The sequence below is a fragment of the Podarcis gaigeae genome (assembly GCF_964106915.1).
Source record: "Podarcis gaigeae genome assembly, chromosome: 6".
Lineage (NCBI taxonomy): Eukaryota > Metazoa > Chordata > Lepidosauria > Squamata > Lacertidae > Podarcis > Podarcis gaigeae.
Genome location: NC_139682.1, coordinates 60,837,545 through 60,864,187, shown reverse-complemented (window position 1 = coordinate 60,864,187; position 26,643 = coordinate 60,837,545). Strand labels below are relative to the sequence as shown.

At 39.2% G+C, this 26,643-nt stretch overlaps 1 protein-coding gene across 3 annotated transcripts; it reads right to left on the bottom strand.

The window, feature by feature from the left end:
* Window positions 1-25,663, bottom strand: ATG4C (autophagy related 4C cysteine peptidase). Of its 3 annotated transcripts, none has more exons than XM_083742877.1 (12): window positions 25,415-25,651; window positions 23,300-24,800; window positions 21,617-23,167; window positions 19,418-19,501; window positions 18,010-18,243; window positions 16,643-16,973; window positions 14,214-14,284; window positions 11,880-12,016; window positions 10,106-10,184; window positions 9,316-9,392; window positions 6,133-6,252; window positions 1-2,625 (listed from the first exon to the last, which is right to left on the bottom strand). In XM_083742877.1, the coding sequence occupies exons 3-12, from the start codon at window positions 21,690-21,692 to the stop codon at window positions 2,455-2,457; spliced, it is 1,380 nt and encodes a 459-aa protein (XP_083599003.1). In that variant the 5' UTR covers window positions 21,693-23,167; window positions 23,300-24,800; window positions 25,415-25,651; the 3' UTR covers window positions 1-2,454. The 3 variants fall into 3 exon arrangements, with proteins under 3 accessions (XP_083599003.1, XP_083599002.1, XP_083599001.1); XM_083742876.1 differs by having other exon boundaries at window positions 21,617-21,747; window positions 24,736-24,800; XM_083742875.1 differs by lacking the exon at window positions 23,300-24,800 and having other exon boundaries at window positions 21,617-21,747; window positions 25,415-25,663.
* Window positions 25,664-26,643: the final 980 nt, after the last annotated feature.

The window sequence follows — 26,643 nt, the reverse complement described above, 5'->3', positions numbered from 1 at the left end:
TGGTCTTTTGCACTGTTTAGTGAAAAATATACAACTGTATATACAGATATACTACATTTAATACACTACCATTGTTGTCATGTACCAATTAAAAGTTTGTGCATTAGATTTGCTTACCACTTACTAGAGAGTAAGCCACACTTAACACATTGGAACTTACTTCCACAAAAGATTGCACTGCATGACTTCCCAAACATTTTGCCATTGAATGAGCCATCATTCGACTTGCAAGTTTCCCATTTAGCTGCATTGGGCACAGTTCAAACAAGTTTTGTGCTTTGTCTATAAATTGTCCCTTTTGTCATCCTTGTAAAAAGAAGGTACAGGGAGCTTATTATTCAGACAAGACAACTGGAGCAGAATGTTGGGTTACAACAAACAAAACCAATAGCCAGGCCATTTTACGTAGCTTGTTTCTTTAGAAAGCAGGGAAAAAATCATCCCAGGAATAACGATACATTTTTAAAATGAAGGCATGAGCATTTAATATTTTCACATTTAATAAAGCAACAGTTTTCTTCCCCATATTATTTGTGTGCACTTAAAATATGCTGCGCTGAAATTAAGCCTGCTGTTAGAGATTTACATGCTAAGTGACTGGTACTTCTGAATGTACATCAGTGGCTAGAGGTATCACAAACCAGATCATCACCCCCTTGCGTGTCTGCTGTTAACTTCTCACCTTGCAGTTATATGCTTTGATTTACAAGCTACAGTGTTAATATTATAAGCATCCAAATTGTATTTGGAGACAGGAAACAAAACACACAGCACCCGTGTAATAACTGTTTGTGTCTACTGTGATTGGTTGCAGATTATTATTGGTAACGTACCTTTTCAAATTGTGAGAGAAGCCAATACTGTATTAGCTCTTCTTATTAAGGTTCCACTATGATCTTAATGACTAGCCATTATAAGGTAATATTGCTAAGCAGCACCTTAATGCACTTACATAGCTCAGCTTTCACAATTGCATCCATATTACTGGTTGTTGTTTTTTAAAGTAGATGCACATTTGAGCAAGATGCACACTGGAAGTGGCACTTCATGATTATGTTATTAAACATTATGGGAGTTCAGACAGAGTAACACTAATATTTTTATTTGCTGGCTCTTTATCCACATTAATCTTAAATTAAGACAACATCCTAAATACTTGTTCTCAATGAATTTGAATCCATACTGCAAACTCGCCATATAAGTTACCTCACATGTCCGGCTGCCTTTTAGTGGGTTGAATGAAGTTCACCACAGATACTCTGAATCAGGGATCCCAAAAAATATGGAACAAAAACCAAACCTTAATGTGGCGTCGTCAAAAAACTGATTTGAATAGGGAATGTTTAGATTACACTGCAAACCATAAAGAGAAAGTAACTCTGGCACATAACCTTCAATATTCTACCATATTTGAACTGAAACAATGATTTATTCCTTTACCAGCACATCATTTCATTATTCATCAACTATCTAAGAATATCTAAGAAAATAATAAATTTACAAAGAGTGTTTTAAAAAACAACAACACATTGGCAAAATCTGAAACCTGAAGAATGCAACACATGTATTTTCAAAGGGAAATTGCTATCTTACTGTTCTCTGGAACTGCCACAGCAGGTAAGACTATGGGATGGCAAGCTTGGTGGACAAAGCCAAATGTCTAGAGAATAGGTCAGCTGCTGAGGCCAGGCCAACAACACCTTTACAGATGTTGGTGTTGCTTTCAGGGCAAGAAGGTATGCCAAGACTTCACACGCACCAAGACTACTGATTCCCATCAAGCACAAAGCAAACTGATAAACCACACCTAGATGTACACCTAGGAGCATATATCTGCTTCAGGTAGGGCCACCTCTTGCACCACTGTGGGTTCACTATGAGAAGAAGGGCTGTCCAAACGATAGTTAAAATATCCCAAAACTCAATGCCACTTCATACATGAGATGGGATTTGGAGGGGAGGGGCGGGACTTGCTTCACCTTTCTGCTTCTCCCTCATGCAATTCAGACAGGTAAAGTACAGTACATATTAGCCCAATGTGTGAATCTTCAGCACCTAGAATTCACTGCTAGGAGGTGCAATGGCTTCACTTGAGCCAAAGCTAGAAACTCGGCTCTGACTTCCCTGCCCTGAGAAATGTTGAGACTAACTATGCAAAGCAGGGTCTTCTTTGTTGTGGTGCCCAGAGTGTGGGATTCCCTTCCAAGAGGGGTTTTTTGTTCTTCCCCCACCTCCCCATTTAGGAAATGCAATGGTGGATACTGATCATCAGTAGCAGACCTGGATAACTGTATTGCTTTATTTCTATCTTTCTGTGAATTGATGCTTTCAATTAAGCTGACTAACTATTTTATCTGTTTTTTTTAATATTAAATGTTAAGCCACATTATTGATCCTGACAGGTGGAAAGATGGGGCATAAGTATTTCAAATGAATAAATACAATAAAATGTCCTCACAGCAAGACAAAGTCCTCAGTACTAAAACATTTCAACTTTTTGTTTTCATCCTCAGAGAAAAGGGTTCTCTCTTCCAGGACTGGACTCATCAGAAAATCATAGTCTCTAGAATGCCCATTTACAAAGGTAAACAAAGGGTAGTTCTCCTTAGATGAGGATTTCAGGATCTACAATTAAACACAGGATCAGAGGAAAACATTGATTAGAAGACAAAAAACATTGCACTGCTCTTATTCCAACTATGTGTACATTGTCAACTGAGCATTCATTTTTAACACCAAGAAGAAAACACTGCACAAAGGGCATGCAAATCATCCCAAATAACTCTTTTTCATGTCTGTGGCACACCTTCCAATGCCACATCTCCCCACCAGAGATGTGTGCGCACTAGATCTGTACCTAGAACACCCATTTATTTAGAATTACACCCAAAGCAAAACAAATGTTAAACAAATCATACCCAGTCAGCTCTCTCGTATAACATCTAAAACCTAGCAAGTTCAAAGTCAAGCTTCACACCAGCTCTTTGAACTGCTATAATTTTAATCAGCTAAATTACATAGATGGTTACAGCACCATATTAAAAAGCCACATTAGTCTACAGATTGATCTACATGAGGGACTGGTCAAATCAGAAATTCAAAAATAGTCCTAATTGCACATTTAATCCAAAACAATTTTTAAAAATCTTTAAGCAGAATGAGGTATTAAACAACAACAGTCAGGAGCGGGAAAATCATGCTTGCAGTAAAATCAAATTCCACATTTTTTTACTGTGTTCTGCTGTTTTATCCCAGTTTAATTACATTAAGCTGTTCTATCCCAGTTTAATTACATCCTTCTGATAGTATTGTGAAAGAGAAGGGCAAGGAGAACCAAGACATGATCAGTGGTGAGCAGAGGAGAGACGGAAAAACGAGGCTCATGTGAAAGGGGAACATTTTAGAAAGGTGGTACAGGGCAACAGATCTCAAGGGACAAGATAATTGGATACAACCTTTTATCATTTGGCTATTGGATCAATTCAGCCCACATCAGTAACAGAAGTTCACAGTATTCTGATGGCTGTTTGGTAGCCTGTGAAATTAGCTGGCAGGCCTTCCCCTCCTAATTGACAGGTGTCTTGCAACATGACAGCCACCACCATGACTAAGTAAAAGTGGCTCCCCACTTACACAGTGTCTGATGAGTTTCTTCCCATTATAGATGAAAATATATGTGTTCACACACACACACACACACACAATTTTGCAAGGGTGATATACATTAGTCAAGTGGCTTCATGCTAAATTTGTAATGGAGGACACTAGATATAATAAACCACGATTCCCTAAATACTGACTGTTAAGGGAATGTAAGGAAACTCAGACAACAGAACTGTGGAAATGATTGCACTAATTTTTTACCCTTCTTAATCTTTGACACTCAAGACCTACAAAATCGAAATGTGATACAGGAGCTGTGAAGGGCATTGATAGGCTGAAACCCATTTACCAAATGAAAGCCCCCCTTGGTCTGCTTTTTCAGCTATCTTCAGAAATTGCCTATATATTTCTGAATTCACATTAAGCCATGAGCTAGAAACTTGCTTGAGATAGAAAGAAAAGATTGTTATCAAATTTCACACCAAATTATCAGATTCTCACAAAATGAAATGGTGTACGCATGTACATGAAAAAAATACACAGCCATGACCATTTCAAAGGAGATGAAAGACTTTTAAAATATCTGGTTCTGTACCACTGCTTGAACAATTCCCCACTTAGGAAGACAATCACACAGAACTAGTATACCTCCCTGCTGATACAGGGGCTGGCTTCTAAGGTATGCAGTGCTTTCTTTTCAAAAGAATGATTTGGGAATTATTCCTGTAGAAGCATACGTACACATGAAAAATGATGCAATGTAATCAGAATCAAAATGATGTTGATTCCCAAGAATAGTAATTTTGATTGAGGCAGTCTTCTGTACAGAGAATTCTAATCTCCAGAATTCTTAAGAAGCAGTGCAATGTATTTAGTAGCTACAAATGTGAGCTATGAGCCAAGAAGTCTAGTTCAAATGCAGTTTCTGTCATGAACCCTATAGCCTTGGGACGAGCCACTCTCTAAGACTTCCCCTCTCCAGAATGCCTCTTTACTTTCTAGGATTATTAAATCTGCAGCCTATTTTCTCTCTCTCTTCATGAAGGATGTGAGCAAAGCTTGGGCCTCCAACATCTATGAATTGTTCAGAAGGTAGATTCAATTATCAAGCAAAATAAAGAAACAAAAATGGCCAGAAGCAAACTATGGCTTACTACGAATGAGCAGTGTGCTGCTGCCTGCTGGTAAATCGTGCCTGCTCCATCCTGCTAGGATCTCCAGGAGAAACAAACCACAAAGCTTGGCTTAGCATTACATGCAAACTGAGCAGTCTGCAGCAGCATGTCATTCATTCATGACAAGCCATGGTTTATTTCTGACAATAGCTCACTGCTAGATGCAAACAAGGCCAACGAGCCAATATGACATGGGCTCTTCCTAGATCCTTCCTTTTTATTTTTTCACTTTCACACTTCCACTTCACAATACCTAGCAGCTTTAACAGTGCAAATCAGAGTTCAGTGGGACTTGCACAGTATGCATAGGACTGCACCCTAAGTGCTGTAAGAGTGGTACTAGGAAAGCCTTCTCCTATGCCATCTTTCAGACAAGAATTTGTTAAACCACCATAGTTTTAAATGTCTATCGTACTTTTGAGCAAGGCAACTATTTATGTCAGCTTGATGAAAACAAACAGATGAGTAGATGGGAGTGAGCACGAACAATTAAGAGAAAGTGGTGTGTGTTACTGTGCAAATATAGTGGCTGTTCCCTTTATATGTGTTAAATGTAACAATTTTATTTCCTTTTTCTTAGTTTATACCAGATGTAATAAACAACCCTGTGTTTGCTTGTATCTAAGATCTGCTTACTTTCACAGTAAATTTAAAATGGTGCTAACACATAGTAATAATATTTTATCTGTAAATGTAACAAACATACTTACACTAACAAATAATAATGCACAATTTAGTTTGATTTAATATTTCCATTTAAAGTCATCCCCAAGGAATTGATTGCCTTTTAAAAGATTCTTTTTGTGTAGAAGATCATTCAGTGTCTGAAGCTTTCAGCATAAATATTTTCGTTTAAATGCTGCCACCTAGTGGGACAACCCTATACTTGGTCTTGATATAACTGAGAAGGGGGAAATTATCTCAGAGTTAATTTAACTTCTACAATACACATATGCATGCGTTGCAAGATCATTTACCCCATGTAATTCAGTTAAACTTAGTCAGTGATTCCCTCCCCCCAAAAAAACTGCCTTTTAAGATGCAGATTATTTTTAAGAAAGGTCATTTTCCCTGGTGATAGGCATATCTGCTGAAAATACTCTTGTGTAAGTAGTTACTGAATCATCTACTTAAGATATTTCATTATCTAGACTTTACAATTCAATTGTGCTGATGTAATGGGATCACAAAAGATTGCTGGTGGGCTTATATATTTGCCTTTGCTAGTACATATCAGTGGCTCAAGCCTTAATAATATATATTGAAGAGTTATATTTAAGATGTTCCAAAATAAAATAATATAAAAATAAAGGACGACAAGGTGAAGTATCAGTTTAATCATGTGGATGCTTACCTTAGTTATTTCTTCAGAAGCCCTTTCAAAGGCTTGCACATTTGGACAATATAGCCCTATAGTGCAGCTAGGATCCATTTTTTTAAAAGACATCTTCTTTGGAGAAGGGCAGTGGAATGACTGTAATTATAAGTGGGGGAAAGATTTTTAAAATGCTTTAAAAGCACAAGAGAAAATGATTGATATAAGATACAATTACTTGTCCTGTTTCCGAATGATTCATAAAACATTTCCATGAAACTGACTGAGTTTTACCAGTTCAGTTAACAAAAAGAACTTTTACATGGTAAAAATGAAAGCTGCTAAAGTCAACTAAATGTTCAAAAAAAATCCAAAAATTCCTATTTTTTTCAAGTAAATTAATAAACCTATCATCTCCAACTGCAATGTGGAAAAACATGGGTGTTGCAAGAAAAGGAATTAGGCGTAATTTGCAGGTATTTTAAGACAGTGTTGTTTCTTCCTTATTTTTGGCACTTCTAAAGTAAGCATGCTTTTCTCTGCACATTTGAATCTGCAAAGTGCAAATCATGAAGGATATTAAGTGACTGTTTCCAGCGGAGGAACTTTATAAAAAGAGAAGTTGACCATTTCATGACCCAACTGACTTTTTCAGGCAAGCACACGGGCTTTGCCTGCAAATAACCACAGGACCAGTTTTTTGCATTGCCAAGGAAGACTGGGAAAGAAAACTTACTGAAAACCTGGAGACCTACTGCAAGCATCTACTAGCAATAACAATTCCCTGGTAGCTGCTCTTGTCTCCCTATTGTTTTACAGAAATTTGCAAGGGCTTAGAAGAACTGGATGAAATCATTTTTCATTATACCTCCTTTCCACTGATGTATCTTTTCCATTGCAATGCACTTTTTATTAGTGAGATTCCGATATAATAGATCTACTTTTCTTCAACACAGAGAAAAGTAACCTGGTAGAACATTTTATCCACTTTAGAAAAATAATTCTTATTTTTGAAATTCAGTGATATAATACATTAACCTGAAGTTTCCCAACAGACACACACACCAAAGGGGATGGCTCAGCAGCATTTGAAAAGCAGTGCAGAACATCCAGAGTTTTATCTCAATGCTTAGAAAATACACTCTACATGCATAGAACAGCGGTCAGGCTCTTCCAAACAAATAGATTCTGTAGGTTGACTGCAGACTGGATTGATTTTCAACTAAGCCTGGACAGTTTATCAATTCTGAAAACATATGATATGGAGAAATCTAGCAGAACTGTTACCTACAATAAGAAAGCAATTTCTGTTAGTTTTTGACACCCCTAGACAAGGACAGATTATTATTACATGCACTCAACATTAAGGTTTGATCCACAATTCAGTTGTTAAACGAGTGCTTCTTGCAAGGTGAGACCACCCAAATCGGCATGTTCTTGTTATGCCACATATGTTCAGGTAGCCATTTTACCTTGGACATCAGGAAGAATCAGAAACTGTTGTTATAAAAAAATGATTATTGAAGACCTGAGCAAACAGATATTACTTTAATAAGAAATCGTTTCCATAAACTATAGACAACTATAATTCACAGACATTTCTCTATTCCTTTCTCTCTCGACCTGCTATAACCTAACTCATCTAGAACTGCTACCTGCTAAAAGCCTTTTAACAATACTACAATGGATATATATGTGCAAATCTATTTTATTCACTACTAAATCTGAGGATTGCACACAAGCTAAAAAGTATTTGCACAATTTAATCCAGATGGAAAAATGCCTGAGCCTGAGTGGCAGCAGCTAAACTGGGCAGAATTAATGTAAAATGCTCAAGTGGGATGAGAGAAAAGGCCCTTTTGAGTAGAAGAGCTGCGCAGACTCTAGGAGTGACTAGGATCTTCATCAGTGCTAGCTCAAAAGCTCTGATTCACACTGCAGCCAGTATTTTTTTAAACGCAAAATGGATGGGCCTATTGTGCCCTGCCTGTTTGTGAGTTGCTCAAGCAGATTTCCAGTTTACCCCCTTGACAGAGGTCTGGAAACTTGCTTTAAAAAAATATGAAGAGGAGAACCTACTGCCCGCCAGATGTTGTTGGACTACAGTTCCCATCAACTCTAACCAAGCTGGCTGATGGAAATGGTGGAGTTCAGTATCTGGATGGCCACAGGTTCAACACTCCTGTGCTCCTGAGACCTGGGTTCCTGGGACGCAGACTAGCTGTAAATTGGGCCAGCTGCTGGTGGTAGCAAGTAGTGAAGCAATTTGGGGGGGGGGGTTGGGGTGCTTCTTTCTTTGTGCATCATGGTCCATGTTCAGCCTTTGTCATGGGAAAAGGTAAAAGTCTGGAGAAAAAGCAGATAGCACAGTGGAGTGCTACACACCTTCATTGTGGGATGTTGCCTTCCGTTGCATTCCAGTATCATAGGTTTGCATTGCAAGTCAACTTGGGTCAAGTAAAGGCATTCATAATCTCAGAACTATTGCCATCTACATGCTTTCAGCTCCGTAAACAGTTCCAGGGGCATAGCAGAGGCACTGCACTCCCCAATGTTTTGTGTGTGGCCGCCATCTAAATCATAGGAACTTAGGAAACTGTCGGGCCACTGGTCCATACATTTCAGTATTGTCTGCACTGACTGGCAGAGACTCGTCAAGATTCCAGACAGGGAACATTCCCAGCCCTACCTGGAGATCCCAATGGTTGAATTTGGGCCCTTCTGCATGCCAAGCAGATTCCTTGCCACAGAGATACAGCCCTTCCCCTAGTTCCAAGCCTGGGAAAGTCATGGGACCGCCCCCCTACATGTGCAGCATCTAGTCTGAGCATAGAGCTGTTCATGTATGAACCACACACACAACTGAGAGAACTCTCCTTCCCAAAGAAGTGAAGCTGGACACTCAGCACTTGAAAGTGGGAGGGGAGTAACAAGGAGTGAGGTTATGCTACTCCCATTGCAAAAGCACCAAAACTAGACTTTGGTTGTCTCAAAGCAAAAATCTGACACACAAACAAATTCAGAGGTTATGTATTCCACTGTATACAAAACATCAGCAATGAATTTGGCTTGGTTCATTTTTTAGTTTATTCCTTTTTGTGATTCTATGTTAAAGAAAGAAAGAAAGAAAGAAAGAAAGAAAGAAAGAAAGGGAAACGATCTAAGTAATTAGTGTTTGGTTCATATATGAAGCAAACAGTGCTGGCTCTTTATCCATCCTACCTCGAGGGGGAAATCCTTTACGCTGACATCTACAAAAGACTGGCAGTAATGAGGATCCATGTAAATCAAACTGTCATCTACAAGGACAAAACAAAAGACAAGTAATTCAAAAAACACCTTATTATTACACTGCTTACAATCCAATTTCTATGCAGAACCATGGGGGGAAAGACACCCCCAGCAAGTAACTGCCTGCCAGGCTGATATTCATTGACTGAAGCGTAGGTTTTTGCAGGACAGATTAACTTTTGCATAATCAAATATGCTTGTAGAAGCAGAATTTTGATAAAGTGATGAGACTGTCATTTAATTTTTGGAGATAAAATTACTTTTATAAACACACAATTATATTCCAGGAGTTTGCATATGAAAAATGCATTGTACTCCCTCATCATGACAGGAAGAACATATTTGCTTGTCATTTGGTCATCAACCTGTACCATTTAAACTACTAAAGGGTAAATATATAACCAAGATCTGCCAGGTAGTAAGCAGTGAAAGGCTCAGAGAGTTTGATGAAACAAATAAATTATGCCTTGTTTGTGCAACAAAGAAAATTAAATGTACATTTTACAGAATCCAATTACCATATAGGGCAAATGACAAATGACTGGACTTTGGTGAGTCTGATTAATAAAGTACTCATTTTGCTATTTTAATCATTCCACTTCCCAGGGGGTTTCTATTAACTCCAAAGCTTGGTGGGTGGGAGGGGGTGGGGAGGAGAGAAGAGAAGAGAAGAGAAGAGGTATACCACACTGAAAAAGACATACCTTATTAAAATACTAACCTTGAAATCCAGCAAAGTAATATGACTGCTTAGGTTTGCCACCAATAATACCAATGCAGTATTCAAGACTCAAAATCCCCTGTCATCACAATAAATAAATGGGGTGGGGGAGAGAGGCAGGATTACCACACAGTAGACTTAATTCCATGCTGGCTAATTTTGTTCAGTACAAGCTGCTTACAAGAGGAAAGCCGAGCTGTACCATTTACCTAAGAATGGCATTCAGAGAAAGTGTGAGGCAGTGGTGAACTGAGCAACCTGTGGGCTGCCTGAATCCCTTGGTCTGGCAGTCCCTGGCATCTCTGGTCACTCCGCCCCTTCCATGTCAGAGTATTCTGCTGGAAAGCAGAAGGCTACAAAAGGGTTGATCTGCTTGGACTGCACTTACCAAAGGCATCCTCGCCGCCCCAGGGAGGAAGTGGCCTCCTCCCCACCTTGGCACAGAGAAAGCACAGCACTTTGGGGCTGCAGGAAGCATGGCTAAGCCATTCCGGAATAATAACAGCAATGGCGAAAACACCTAAGCACTGAGCCACAATGGGGAGGGAAGGAGCAAACAAGCCTGGCACTCGGGGTGAATTTGAGACTAGGGAGCATTTGAGAGAGTGATGTTAAGCCTGCTGTGGGATAAAGAATCTAAAGGTTCACATTTCAAAGGACTGCATGCTAATGTGCCTGACAAAACCTGTGCAGGTTCCCTGACGTCTACAACTACTTTGACAAGCAAAATTAAACCCATCCTCTTTTTCATTCAACTGATGCTATTCATTGTGTGTCCATGTACATATGGAGCATGACCCTTGTCCTTCCAGACATTGACAAGAAAGCAAATGAGAAGGAAATCCTAACTTTAAAACCTTCACACTTGGAGCAGGCTAAACAAATAGCTGCCATATTGTCATTTTACTTCATTTAGCACAGCCTCTGAACCCCTGACTAATCAAGTAGGCTTTGCTTCTTAACACTACTTGGCGAAAATAGAAGCAGGGCTGGTCCCCTTTTCTTCCCTTTAGGCACAGCTTCCATTAATTCAGAAGAGTATTTTTACAGGCCCAGGTAAAACATTTCCATGGAGGGAGGACTAGAAGTGTGTAAAATAGGCAAGAGGATAGATAGGACAATTTCCAAACGGAGAGATTACAATGAACCGTCTATAGTACAACAGCCGATATGGGTACAACAGGGTGCAGCAGCAGATGTTATACCACCCAGTGTCTGAACATGCTTATTAATTTTGATATCCGAGTGTTTTACGGAAAAGGAGGGTCACAAGAGCATAGACTGAAGGGATGGCTCACTATTGCTGATATTTGAGATAGTCATCTTTAGGGCTTCCATGACAGTCTTAAATTGATTATTAGCACCACTGAGACAGAAAGCGGATACTGTTAATGTAAATGCCACTAATCAGCTGCTTAAGTGTGGGGAACAGATGAAGATCCTAGGTAACATTTTAAAATCAAGGATGCATGGGGGTGCTCACTGAATGAACCACCAATACAGGTGAAATCAGATCAGTCTTTATCCTGAATTACTGCATCAGCAAGACAGCCATTTAGGGACTGGAATAGTTATAACTGGTTTAACATTGAATATCCTAGCCCTGCAATTATGTCTGCATACTGAAATTTCAAATTTCTGAAGTCAAACTTTATGATCTACTACCGTAAAAATCATAAATACTTTTAATAGATTGAAGATTTCCATCCTTAACTGTCTTTTTATACCATCTAGTGTTACTTTCTGAAAAGTGACACTGAAACTCTTTTCATACCTTCACAAACTCTAGGTATTCCATGTTGGTTCTTTCTCCTCCCAGCCTCACGGGAATTAATATGATGACAGATTTGGCATCCGATTTTTCAGAATCCGCAAAAGAGCACTGCGTATCGATAACATCGGACTTGTAAACTTGAATGAGGCAACACGAAATGTAAAGGGAGATTTTTAAAAACGCATTTTCAAACACGTGCTGAATAAACCAATCAAAACCAAATACACACTGAATAAACCAGCCAAAAAACAAGGTATCTGTTGATGCTAAGGGGGATAAGAGGGAACTGGCACTGTTTGGCCCTCCTCATGGATTCTTGTGTCCTCCCAGTGAGGGCCAGAAACACAAGTGTGTGAGTGTGCATGCCTAAGGGCAGAAACCAGAGATGCCACAAGCTCTGCGCTGCACGAAGCCCAACTGCTGTAACATGAACTGATGGGACTGGTGCTTCTTGGCTCACTAGTCATGAATGTCAATATAGCATGAAGTCCACCCACGCGCTGCACCAAGAGCATCTTGGAGTCCAGCCGAAAACAGCACTTTGCTGATTTACAGCATATCTATTCAGTCGTGTGTTGCATTGAATTCAGCGGGGTTCACTCCCATGCAAACGGGGCTAGGCTCGCCAACTTTCCCTCCTAGGCCACACCGATGCAGATATGTCAATGCAAGGGATTTCCAGAGGGCTCTGTTAGCCTGCTGGAGCATAAACAGCAATTTGTCTTGTGGCAGCTTCAAGACAACCACACCGTATTATGGCATAGTCATGAAACCTGATGCCGTAATTAAATCTGCAAGGTCTTTTGCTAAGAAAGAAAGTAGTTGAGCCTAGGCAAACCATAGGCATACCTGGTTTGGACATGTCCCCACAGACCTTCTAGCTGCTGCTAACATTGCCCTGTTCCAGGGGATGGAAGGTGCATGGAAGAGAGGGCTATTCAAGGCTACTAGCCAGGATGACTATGCTCTTGCCTCCAGAGCTGGAGGTAGCCAGTGGTGTAGCGTGGGTTGTCAGCACCCGGGGCAAGGCAAGTAATTTGTGCCCCCTAACCCATGGATTTGCGCACCCTAACCCCCAGATGTTGCGCCCGGTGCGGCCGGCCCCCCCTGCACCCCCCATGCTACGCCACTGGAGGTAGCAACGCTTCTGAATACCAGTTGCTGGAAACCATGGGAGGGAAGTGTGTTGCCCTTGTGCTCCATTCCACGCCCTGGCTTCTCACAGGCATCTAGTTAGCCACTGTGAGAACAGGATGTTGGACCAGATGGGCCACTGGCCTGATCCAGAAGGCTATTCTTATGCTCTTACAGCCTGGGTATATCACAGCTTTGGGGCGATCACTCACAGCAGCATCTCTACCAGAAGCCTAGTGTTAAGCATCTCCCTCTGGTACTCCAGCAAAAGCGTTAGTATCCAACCTCGCCTGGAAGCAGCACATACATAATCAGAGCATTTATGCTGCTTTCGTCCAGTAAGGAAACCGCAATTGTGTTTGCTTTATTGCCTGCCTGATATATTTGAGTATTCAATGCAAAGTGAAAACATTCATTATTACTCCAGGGCAGAAGGAAATTAATTTTTTGCATTGATCTAATAGCACAGGAGAGAGAAGATGGCTTTCTTAAACTATACTTTTAATTACTCGGATTTTTTTTTCCATAGAGAAAAAGAATTAATATATCATTTAAAATGGTTTGTGCATGTTGGGAAAGAAGAATGAGTCCGAAACACTGAGTCAGTAAGTTCAGAGGACCTGCTCACGGCAGATGCTACAGAAGTGCACAATCCTCTGGTCATATTAGAAAAGAAAGGGCTTCCATATTTCAGCATTAGAAAATGTTACTCAAACAAACATTTAAGAGTTAGTGCAGCAACATTGATCCCCAGGAATTCGGTAATTATCATTTGTGATGTACCCTGCACCAACAATATACAATAACACCGTAGAGTGAAACAACAAGAAGCTTTTTGCCCCGTGGAGCTTACAATCTAACCCAAATGCTTAATATTAACCTTATTTATATATGAAGTTTTGCAATGTGTAACTTTATTTGTAAAGCTTTTGATCCAGAAGAATGTCAGTGGGGTTTTGTTTGCATTGTGGGACCTCCCCACCCAAGAAAAAAAAAACCTGGCTAAGAATAAGTAGGGTCTCTGGAATGTTGAGACAGGAAGCTGTCATGAGGAGTACAAATTGAAATGTTCCTATCCATTTGCAAAATGGATCAAACTCTATGTTTGGATCAAACTCTTATGTTTTTAGCCTCACAAAGAAATGTAAGATTTAACGCTAGCATTGGTCAAGAATACTGCACAATATACCCCCCCCTTACCTGTACAATCTTGAGCAACGTAGACAGTTATTCCTTGTAACTCAGGGTCTTTTGACTCTTCAACAGCTTTTCTAAATACAAACAGGCTTACTTTAGGTTCACAATGCACAGAATTAAGGTGCAGAATCATAACCATAGAGCTGGAAGCAATCCCAAGGATCATCTAGTCCAACCCCCTTCAGTGAAATAATCTCAACACATGGTCCCTCATCCAATTTGAAACCCCACCGGACCCTGCTTAGCTTTGCAAATGTGCAAACAGTTTTATTAGGACACAATCCTCAAATCACCTACTCTGGAGAAATAGACTAGGCAGGAGTGCTGAAAAACACAGCCTTAATCTGCCACAAAGATGAACTACAAGTGTAATTCGCAGACTGCAAAATGTGGCAAGCAAGGAAAACAAAAGCAATTTAAAAACAAGCATCATAAGAAAATGCCAGTCTGTTTTTCATTATGCTTACTTCTAATTAGCAGATAGATAATTCACCAAGTTGAAACTGTTTTAGTATACAGTGGTACCTCGGGTTAAGTACTTAATTCGTTCCGGAGGTCCGTTCTTAACCTGAAACTGTTCTTAACCTGAGGCACCACTTTAGCTAATGGGGCCTCCTGCTGCCGCCGCGCCACCAGAGCACAATTTCTGTTCTCATCCTGAAGCAAAGTTCTTAACCTGAAGCACTATTTCTAGGTTAGCGGAGTCTGTAACCTGAAGCATATGTAACCCGAGGTACCACTGTAGCTTGCTTTACTAAAGAAGAAATGCTGAAAAATCTGAGTTAGGGAAACTGCACACATCTTTGTTGAAATGTGTGAAGAAAGCCAATTGCCCACTATAATGTGCCAACATGTTACAAACCTGTTATGATAAAGAGTACACACAGTGTAAATCTGCCATCAGTCAAAACCAACCACATATACATGTGGTAAAATAGATTTGGGAGCATGTTATAGGACACAAAGATATAATGGCTTGTCCCTCCACAGGATCTGGCCGAGGGTTTCTGCTGGCAAAAGGGGGCAAGGGCTTTTCTTCACCCTTCATCCTGATTTTCCCCCTTGTCCCTGAATCTTCCACCATCACATCCCATACTGTTCTGGAGGGTCCACCCACCCTCTGCAAAAGCTTTTTCAGGAGCACAAGGACTGTACATCATTACTAGTCTGGATCCAACCCAATCTGTATATATAATCATTGTATGACCTTAGCTCCAAAGTTAAATGCAAAACCTGTTTACTCAGAAGTAAGGCCCACCAGTTTCAGTGGGAAATACTCCCGTGCAAGTATGCATACTGTTATTGCCCCCAAAGGTTAGCTACTCATGGCCTCAGAGCATTCTGAAGAACAATCAGCTCCAGGGTGTATGAGGGATCCAAGTGGGCGTGGAAGGGGTGTACTATGAATAGATAAGGTGGCTATGCAATGGATAAATTTCTGGTGGTATTGGTTTACAGAAAATATTCAAGTTGAACACCTTAGAAGCTTCCTTTTTGAAAAGTGTAACGTGAAATTCTAGGAAAATATTAGTAGGTTTTCCGTGTCAATTCCAATTATTTATCTCTGCAAATTCAACTGGATACATAAATAACCTTCACCTCTCAAGACACTGCATTATTTCCCAGTAGTCTCATTCAAGGTGAATATTCTTGCTATACAAGCAGCACGTGACTCCTGCATCTATATAAATGTAAAAATTTACATCTGCACTTTGGCCTCTTGTGCTTAGAAGGTTTAATGATTCAATTTATGACCATATTGGGACCCACCTAGAACATAAGACTATAAAAATACAAAATCAATGGTGTCCAAAAAAATGGCACATAAAGGCACCCTGTACTGAGAAATCTGACTTTCAGCTTTTTTCTTTTTTCCAATCTAGGCTGAATGTCACAGACCCTTTACTTTTACTATTATGTAATTATAATATTAATAGTCCCATACACTTACAATTTCAAAAGAATTTGATGTGTGCAAAGAAATGCTGAAAACATCAATTTTAAACTCTGACAGTTCATTACACTATCAGTACATTACAGCCCCCAGGTTACAGTATTAAAAAAAAGAAGTAGTAGTCTATAATGTTATGCATGTTCCAAGGTTAAAAGAGTTGTTGGTTTTTAGAACATTTCATTCAAGATACCCTACCAAAAGTCTAGGTTTGGAACAAATCTTTGTAGTCTAGAATAGTCCAACGGAAATGTTTCAGAAATAAAAGAAACTTTGAACAGAGACCAGTCTTGAAATATTCACTACTCCTTCCTTTCTTCTTTCTGGAACACATCCTATGAATTTGAATCACTAATGACAAGGATATATAGCTAAAGCTTTAATTGTTACTTTCTAATTAGCTGACAATCTCAAGACAGTGCTAAAATGAGCTCTCCCTCCATTGGATACATTAGTGAAAGACAATTTAGTTTGTTTTTACCTCAAAAGGTGTGCTACAACAGCTGGCCCATACCAATCTCCAGCTATTTTCCCAGACTTGTTTCCATATTCTGTTAGGCGATGCAAGCCAAAATTTGCAAGTGGAGAATCGCCAAACCACGATATTATTTTTCGATGAAAGTGTTCATCCCTCCTTTCTCTGTTCCCCCAGTTCCCCCCTGGGGCTTGCTTGTGGTGGCTTGACTGGTTCCTGAATTCTTTCTCTCCTGTACGAGATGCTTCAAGGGATGCAGTGAGCTTTTTTACTGTGTGACTTGTCCATGATTCAGAGTCTGAATTTTCAATGACAAATGCATCTGGCCACGTCCAGTCTGTGACAGACACAGCATATATTTAATGGTTTGCCTGCTAGTAAACAATCTAAATAATTTTTATTCGTTTTAAATTATCTGGTGAAAATTTAAAGATGCTTAAAGTTGTCTGTTCTCTACACTAAATAACAGAGATTTAGCATCAGCCAGACGATCCCAGAGTTTCCGAATAAAAGTAAAACAACACTGATTTTTTAACAGTTCCATCACAACACAGAAATCTTTTCACACAGAACAGGATTAAGGGGCATTGATGAATTAAGAAATGTCATTGTATTACACAAAACTTAACAGCTAACTTTTTCAATTGAATTGTTTTTCATTTTTCCAAGAATTAAACATGGTTTCCAAGAAGTTAGAATAAATTTTAGTTAAACCGAATTGTTTTAATTTGTATTTAAAATTATTAAATGTTCTCAAGCAATTTCCTCAAAATGATTTTATAACTAGGTTGTGAAACTCATTGCCACAAGATATTGCCTTAGCAAGATTTAGGAACAGGCTACATCCTCTCAACTGCTAAATAAGAAACAAAACTCAAGGTATCTTTGGGGTAAAAAACATTAGAAGAGCAACATATTTTGGGGGAAGAAAACATATACATTCATGATTGCCAAACACAGGCATTAGAAAGTTGAATCCATTTTGGAAAAGGATTGCATAATTATGGTTTTTACAGAGTTTCACAACACCCACCAATACATCCCCCACACTATTCTTTAAAAATCATTCAGAATAAAAACCAAATAAGCATTGCATGTAACTACTGAATTTGAAAAGGCTAACACTCAGGATAGCTCAGTTGGTAGAACATGAGAATATTAATCTCAGGGCTGTGGGTTTGAGCCCCACGTTGGGCAATAAATTCCAGCATTGCAGGAGTTTGGGCTAGAAGACCCTCGTGGTCCCTTCAAACTCTACAGTTCTAACACATTTCATTCTCATAAGCACACATGGCCCAATTCCTTTGGTTACCTATTCCCTCAAATCAAAATCTAAAAGTTAACTGAATAGGTCAAAAATCTGGGGAACTTGCCTCTTCCAAGAAAGTGAAGAATAAGTCCTTGTGCTAGAAGCATCTGGCCAGTCCTCAGGGTACAGCCCCAGCCACAGTCTGTTGTTAAAGCTGAGCCCTTGATTTGAGGAAATTCTTCTCTGTATGTCAGCCATATTCTGGAAATAAAATCTTTACGGAACTCTTCCACATTTCTTGAAATCCCTTCATCTGTTATATCATAATTTGACCCATTTGGTGACGTGTCACTTGACTCTATAAGAGAGAGACATAACAAGCTTCTTTTTTAAAAAAAAAAAGTTTACTAGTACGTACTTGTTTTAAATAAGTGACCAACTGCAAAATCTTGTACAATTTATCAGAACTGTGAACAGTACAAAGCCCACTGTGAGAAATCTCTACAAAATAATAAAACAAAAATAGTAACTTGAGCTTACAGGTACTTGCCATAGGGAATGAATATACAGCTAGAGCAGGGGTCGGCAAAGTTTACCTCAACTGGGCCAGTTCACTCCAGCGGAGATCCCTCCGTGGGCTGGATCACATGCACGTGGCCGCGATTTCCGGTGTCTGCCCCTGCACAAACGCGATTTTCAGCGTCTGAGCATGCGCAGACATGATTTCCGGCACCACACAAGTGAGTCCCTGCGCCACGCTGTGCTGGTTTAGCGCAGTGCGTGGGGACTCACTGAGTGGGCGGCTCGGTTCGTGGGCGGTTTGAGGGTCAGTTAAATGACCCCTGTGGGCCACTTGTGGCCCATGGCCCTTAGGTTACCTACCCCTGAGCTAGAGGCTTCACTCCATAAAGAGTAAAGGTAAAGTCGGTGTCTTCGGGTCAGAATATTTAAAGGAAATGTGGGAGAAAAAATTATATAAAAATCAGAAGGCAAGCAGAAACAGTTGCCAGTTTGGATTGGTTTTTGTTATATCTTTCTTCCATATTACAGAAACAATTATCCTGCATACAACTTTTGCAGAAAGGAAAACCGAAGAAAATACAGTAACTGACATTAAGCCAGGGTTGTAACTGACATATAAGCACAATTGTTGCCTAGACACAAATGAATTGGCACAGGATTTTACAAAGCCCTGTTTGCCCAGTCTGCACATGCTCACAAGCCACTATAAAGAATTTGAGGCCTATGCATGCCTCACCCAACCCTCCAACTGCACTCATCAAGGTCCTTAACAAAGTAGAGAGGATCTGAGAGGTATATGCTGGCTTCACACAGATTGTGTTAGTACTGTCTGTACAACTTTGGGTGTATTGGAAGTAAGGGAACAGAGCTTTAATATGTCCTATGAAGATCCTTCACATATGGAATGTAAGACTTTTCCAGCAGCCACTTATTGCAAGTGGGAAACAGTAATATATATGCATCAATGTCCATTTGGACTGAAGAACAAGTTACATGCTTGCAGCACATACCCTCAGTCTTGAAATGGTAGCATTTTCCCAGCAAAAAGACAGGAGAATTTCTGCTAAAGTAAGTTTTTGTTTTCAACACCCAGCCTATAAAGAAGAAGAAAAGCAAAGTAAGACATTTAGAAATGATCTCCAGGCCAACTTTAATGAAGTTGACAGAAAGCAAGGAAGAAAATGAGCAGTCTCAGCTTTTATTAAAAACAAGTTCCTCTGCTTTGTACAACACAAATAGGGTTTAGGTTATTCCTAAGTTAAATTTGTTAAATAGTTTATGTTGATGTCTGCACTTTAAAAAAAAAGCACACATAGAAAGTTTCACTTTCCAAGCCGCAGTAACAACTAGTGGAAACACAGTATTGAGAAATAAATCCAATCTTGTTTGAAACAGGTACTATATAAATGTTTCAAATAAATAAACAAGCATTTACACAAAATTTCTATCCAGCCCATATCATCCCTCTGAAAGGCAACACTCAAAGCAATCAAATACAAAAACATATTCAGTCCTCAACATGGTCGTGGGAACTTGTGGGCAGGGGGTGCTCACACAGACTCAGCCCTGATCCGCTCCTCACATAGAGGAAGGAAAGGCTAAACGAGGTTGAAAAACAGCTAGATTGAAGGCTAAAAGCACATTAAAAATAGGGACCAGAAATCCAGGGCAAACAATAAAAATTAAACAGCAACAGAATTAAAGACTAGTTGTTGTTTTTTTTAAAGTCTTCAAATAGTTATGTCTTTTGAGTTTACTGAGAGCAGAAACCTGACAAAAACCTAGTAGAATCTTTCAAGCTTTCTTTAAGCTTTAATTGTTAGGAACTACAAAACAACAGTTGCTCTTTTGGTTATTTCTGCAGAAAGTTTCATAAATATTTTCTTTTCTCAAGCTATTCTCTTCTTCCCCTTATTAGCATCTTCCTCGTGGACTATGATACCAGAATAGATTTGTATCTGTCATGGATATCTGATTACATGGAATTCACAGAATGGGGAAATATACTGATTTATCCCCAGCTATTGCTGACTATGTAAGTGCAAGTGGTTCTTTTAAAAGTGATATAGGAGTAGGTGTCCAAAGAGGTGCAGAAATTTCTGGAAGGAAAAAATTGTCAACTAATGGAGAAGTAACACAGCCACTTTCTTAATCATGGCTACAGGAGTTTCATACGTCATCAACCTCCCAACCTGCAAGATGACAAGTAGGTCTATCTACAGATGCCCTCCAAGGGAAAGGCACAAGCTAAATCATCAGTCTTCAGCTGGGACCCATCACCAGGTCATGGCCTGATTTAAGATAGGTCATACCACCACCATACAAATATATGGTAAAAAAACCTAATAATTTTTTCCCATGTACATATTTGGGTTGAAAGTGGGTACTGGGTCTGAAAAGGTTGAAGACTACTCAGCTAAACTATGTTTTAACCATACAGTTGAGAATTTAATTAAGGACAAAGCAACAATATTTCATTAGCAATAAACATACCCTAATTGCTATCTCACTGGCTTGTTTCAGACACAGTACTAAACTTTGGTTCATGCATTTCCTCCTCTGACACTCCCACAATGAGATCAAAAGCTCTCTTTTCAATCAATGGCAGTCTAGCCAAACTCGACACTGTGGTTAAACTTTATCTATGGTTTATGAAAACAAGCCAACTTCATAAACCATGGCTTAACCATGAGCCCGGCCTTGGCTGGGGAGGGCGGGGTATAAATAAATAAATATTATTATTATTATTATTATTATTATTATTATTATTATTATTATAGCTGGCTTGTTTCCATAAACCATAGGTAAAATAGTTTGCTTTGGACATAATGCTAAAGAAAGGTTAGCTAAAAATAGAAATGAATGCTTCTGATCTCCTTTTTGCAGTTGCACTGAGAGAGGAGAGATGGGGAGGAAGTTGACAAACCCAAGTCTCATTCACATAATACGAAATGGCTTAGCATTACATCCGAATGAGTCGACTGGGCCTCAGAGTTCAAAAAACGACTCATGCTCTCTCGTGCAAATTCCCACTTCCTTCCCTTGTAGTATTAGTTTACATCTGCACCAGCACTAACAACAATTAACATTAACTGAGAACAGCAAACCAGCTTCAGTCATTTGAGACAATGCACAATCCATTTTCAAAGATGAGGTTGCATTCTTCCATTAATTGTTTTAAGCAATGCAATTTATCGCATTTCACTTACTGTATTTCATATTATGCCATGCAGACATAAACTTTGATTTTATTTTCTCTACTTCATCTGTCCCTGTGGCCTCCATGTTCAGATTCAAGAGGAAAAGCCATCACTGTCTCAAAAGACACTAATCTGTGCTACTGCAAAAGGAAAAGGAATAAACACATCCATGAACACTCAGGGCATAGCTAAGCATGCTTGTGTTATTAGGTGGTTGAACATATTGTGACTAGGAAGAGCAATAAAATCTCAGAAGCCTCCACTTGCAGAGAGAAAAGCAATTGTAACTTCTATGAATAAATAATAAAAACATTTTATTCCAAATATACAACAGTAAAATTATCATCCAACGCTAAATAAAACATAATGTCCTCCAAATGATCTCTATTTCACAGTAAACTGTCCTGTGTACATAGACTACATTGGTGTACATCTGAGAACACCTAAACACTAATTGGAAGACAGAGGAAAATATTTGAATTGCTGCAAAAGGGACACAGTTTTATATTATGTCTATTCTGTTCAGAAGCAGGACTCTGGGCTCATGAATATTAATGCTCTATTTAAGAGAGTTGGGTTCTATCCCAGTCCAAAATGTATTAAAAGGGAAGAAATCTGGGTTGCAAACAAAAAGAGGAGTATGCTTAAAAATAAATTACCAAAACCAAGTCTCCTGTAATATGTTAGATTATTCTTGCAAAAGAGCTACTTTAAAAATTTACTAGAACATTTATACGTTGCATGGCTTTCAATTATAAAACGAAGAATACAAGTAAAAGTCAGGTGTGTTGGCTCATTAAAAAAAAAAAATCAAAATCTGTATTAAGGCAACACCTTTAAAAGGCTAACCAAAATGTCACCAAATACTGTGCCAAGTCAAGCCATATGTTATTGGATTTTGATGTAAGATTACCATGAAAACATTTAACAGAACTAAACAGGTATTTCAATTACATTATGTATAGTGGCCTTACATTATACATTCTATATCATAGTGGGTGATTTAAAATATATATTTTTAATAATATGTTTTCTGGGTGTACTGTATTGACATTAATGAGAAAGGAAGAAAAACACCAAAGAATGGAGGCAGTGAGAGCTGCCATTCATACATGCTGTTAGTTGAAAAAGCATGAAATGAGTTTTAATTATGGAAATCTTACTCCAAATTTATTGGGGAATTGTCTGTAGTGTGCTGTTTAAATAATTTCAATGGCTTGTATATGGTTCACATTGTTTGTTATTATATAATGACCATGATACGTCAGGTTTCTATTTGCTTGTTCACAGACTATATTAATTTATTCCTTTGGCTTTGTCTTTTTGCTGCTACTAACGGTATTGCTGTGATATGGATTTTGGATGGATATGGATGGAGGAACTATTGTTGAGTGTTAACCTTCCTTTCTACTTCTGTAAATATTTGCATTGGAAAACAGCTAAGCAAACAAAGCAAGGTTAGCAAAGCAAGAATTTCTTCACAATATGAGTACTTAATTTTGAGCAGACATCTCATTATATAAACAATGCTGCATGGAGATAAGTGTATCAGCAGTGTAACTTCAGAAAGAAGAACAAAACAAAATTCCTTCCAGTAGCACCTTAAAGACCAACTAAGTACTTAGTTGGTCTTTAAGGTGCTACTGGAAGGAATTTTGTTTTGTTTTGACTATGGCAGACCAACACGGCTACCTATCTGTTTCAGAAAGAAGGGATAAGTTTGCATATGCTCTATCAGATTTTATGTCAGTGTAAATGGCTGAAGAATAGCAGCTTCTGGGGGGCTGATTTCTTTCAGTGCCTTTTTAAGATCAAGGGCATTCGTAAAGCTAAAATTTATCTGCAAGTCTGCAGCTCTGAAAGTTTTCTCTGGCTATTTCAGGGATAAAATAAGCCCAAGCACCTATCAAGGGTCACCAATATGGTGCCCTCCAGATGTTAAGAATAATAACAACAACAATTTTATTATTTATACCCCCGATGTCAGCCCCAAGCATGGCCGATGGTCAGGAATGATGGGATTTTGAATCCAACAACATCTAGAGGGCATTACATTAACTAGCCCTGCCCTAGTTGAATCTCAAAGAACACTATTTTTATTTCTTATGCAACAAGAAGCTATCAATCCAAAGCATTCTTTGAAAACTTCCCATATGGAACATACAAAATATAAATTATTGAGACAACAGAGGAAACTATATTAGAGCTTATTCAATTGCCATACTAATGACAATCAGCAAGATTCTAAATTCATTTGGGTGGTTTTGTGCTTAATGTTTCCAACTCTTCAAACAATGTTTTGGAGACTTGGAAACAAGCCTGTAGTGGCTAACAATGGAACGCTTCCCTCTTTTCAGCAAGAAAGTGAAGCAAGAGTTTCCTTAGTGCCTGGGCATAATGTATGATACAGCAGCCAAACCCGCAACTCCTTGCAGCTCTTTTGAGCTCCAGATTTGAAGCTAGGGAGAACACAAAAAGACAGTCCTTGACTATGTGCAGGGGCGCAGGATGAAGTAAGTGACAAGGAAAGGGGAAGGGTCCTTAAAACCACAATTTTGGCTTGGCTACTAGGGCTAGCCAAAAATTGTAAACTTATTTTTATTTAGATACCAGAAAACCCAAAGCTGCTTCCAAGACTGTTTGAAAGCACTGGATCATTTGCAGGCTAAGATCATGGAGAATAAGGAGAAAGCTTAGAGGACAGGGACTTCCCTTGGGGAATGAATGTGTGTGTTAAGGAGAAATATTGGGGCTAGATGTAGAAGGGAAAGACTCAGGATAAATGCCAGAGAAATAAGTAAGTGTGTTTGGTATTGTTTTTATCTATATTTCTACAGATCATGAGAAAAAAGTACAAAAGGGTGTGCAATGCTGGTCTGATGGGGATGCCTATATTAAACAGGACAAATTTCTCCTGAGGTAGCTTTAACCAATTTAGATTTTTCTGAAGACAAGAGGTTATTCTCACCTCATACTGCCCTGAGCCATTAGTAAATAAATAAATTGATACCTTTAGCAGCAGATGAAAAAGAGCAGACTGTCCTAAATGGGGTTGGCACACATTCACACTGTTTCTTTTAGACAGCTGTTTAAAAAACCACTAAGTTCACAATCCTGCACCCACATACCTGGAAGTAACACCCACTGAACTCCATGCGACTTCCTCATGTGCCAACATGCACAGGGCTGCAGCCTAAGTATCAATAAGCAACCAAACTGAATGGAATTTTATTACTTATAGGGTGGCATACAAATGTCATACATAACGTAAAGTTGCTTGGGTGGCTTAGAGTAAATAAGTAAAAACAAACCCTGAAATGCTAAGTTCTCTACACAGCTGTAGCCTGAAACGCCTCGTTTCGAGAGATGTCAGACCAAAATGGTAATCTGTGGCATCTCAGCACCCAGATGGAGGAACTGAGGGAGGTCCTTGGCTTGCAGGTGGCACAAGATAAATCTGCGAACGGAAACCTAATTCAGGGACGTGCCTTTTTTGCCACGACCCAAGATGCGCCCTTATTGCAAAACCTCTGCACAAAAAGCAGAGGCCGTTATTTCCCAAAATCACTGGGTAATATAGGAAGAGATGGCTGTGTATGTCTCTCAACGTCCCATTAAAGAAATCCCCTCCTTCTTCAACAGGACAAGGCTGCTCCCCGTCCGTTCCCAAGCCCCAAAGGATTTCCAGAGGAACCCCAAGACACATCAGGGTCCCCCTGCCTTGAAATGCTTCTCCGCCCACTGAAAGCGGCCCCGAGGAACCCGAAGTCCTCATTCCCCCAACCCGACCCCAAAGTTCGCGCTCACCGAGGACGCCGGAGTCACAAGGAGGTGAGAAAGGGGAGGAGGAAGGCCCTCCTGTTTTAAAACTCTTTTTCTTTTTTTCTTTTTTTTAAACTTTCCGATCTTCACCACCGACTCTTTTGACCCACTCAGGCTACCATAAGCGCCAGTCGGCGCCGGTACGAATCCCCCAGTGGCGCCGCTTCCGGGACTGAGGAGGAAACCAAATCTGCCTACACAGCAGAGGGTCACCACCGGCGCGGGCGGGAATTCAAAACTGCGACTCTTCTCATTTGCTAGCTGCCCAGACACTACAAGTCCCAGAATGCACTGCTCTAGTGGCGTAAGATCGTGCCCCTGCGCTGAGAAAGAAGTGCGCTCTGGGAGATGTAGTCTCCGAAGTTTGAAGAACTTCGGGAGTTCAGACCCAGAGAAAACGAGACCGTTGGACACCTCAATTTCCTAGAATTTTCTTCTTTGGCCAATAATAATGATAATGAATTGGAAGAAATTTAAGGACTACCTACAAAAACACTGTAAATTGTATGAATGTTAAGAAAGATGTAAGATTTGTAATAATATGGCTCCAACAAATTAGTAATAAGGAATACAAATTTAAATGTAATTGAAAGAAAATACAAATTTTGGATATATAACATTCTAAAATTAAATTTTAAACTCTAAAATTTGAGAATTAATATTGGATAACTATATGATATAAATTGAAATAAGTAAATAATTTGCTAGAAAAATTCATGAGGTCAGATTGCAGGAACAAGAGATGTGAGGAAGTCCAAAGATGAAAATGAAATGTGGTTATTGAAAAAGACTATGTTTTTTATGTATGCTGTTTATTGTTTAAAAACTTTAATAAATATTATTTTAAAAATAATAATAATGATGATAATGAATAATGGTAATGGTAATATTTATACCCCGCCCATCTGGCTGGGTTCCCCAGCCACTCTGTACCCTCTGAATACTGTACAAAATAAATTCTGCTCCTTCTAACTTGACCGCGTTATTTCCTAATAAAGGAGATGACAACCCTAAAAATATTTTGCATCTAGCCGTAGAGTGCTTGCTTCAGCCCGTCAGTTATATGAGGATAAAGTTGTAGCCAGGCAAATGTTGTGTAGGCCTATCTCTGTGTGCAAACAACTACTGTAGCAGCTTAACATATATCCATTTTCTAAATAGGAATACATTGTGACTGTTAAGTATTAAAATTAAGTGCATTTTCATATTTTATG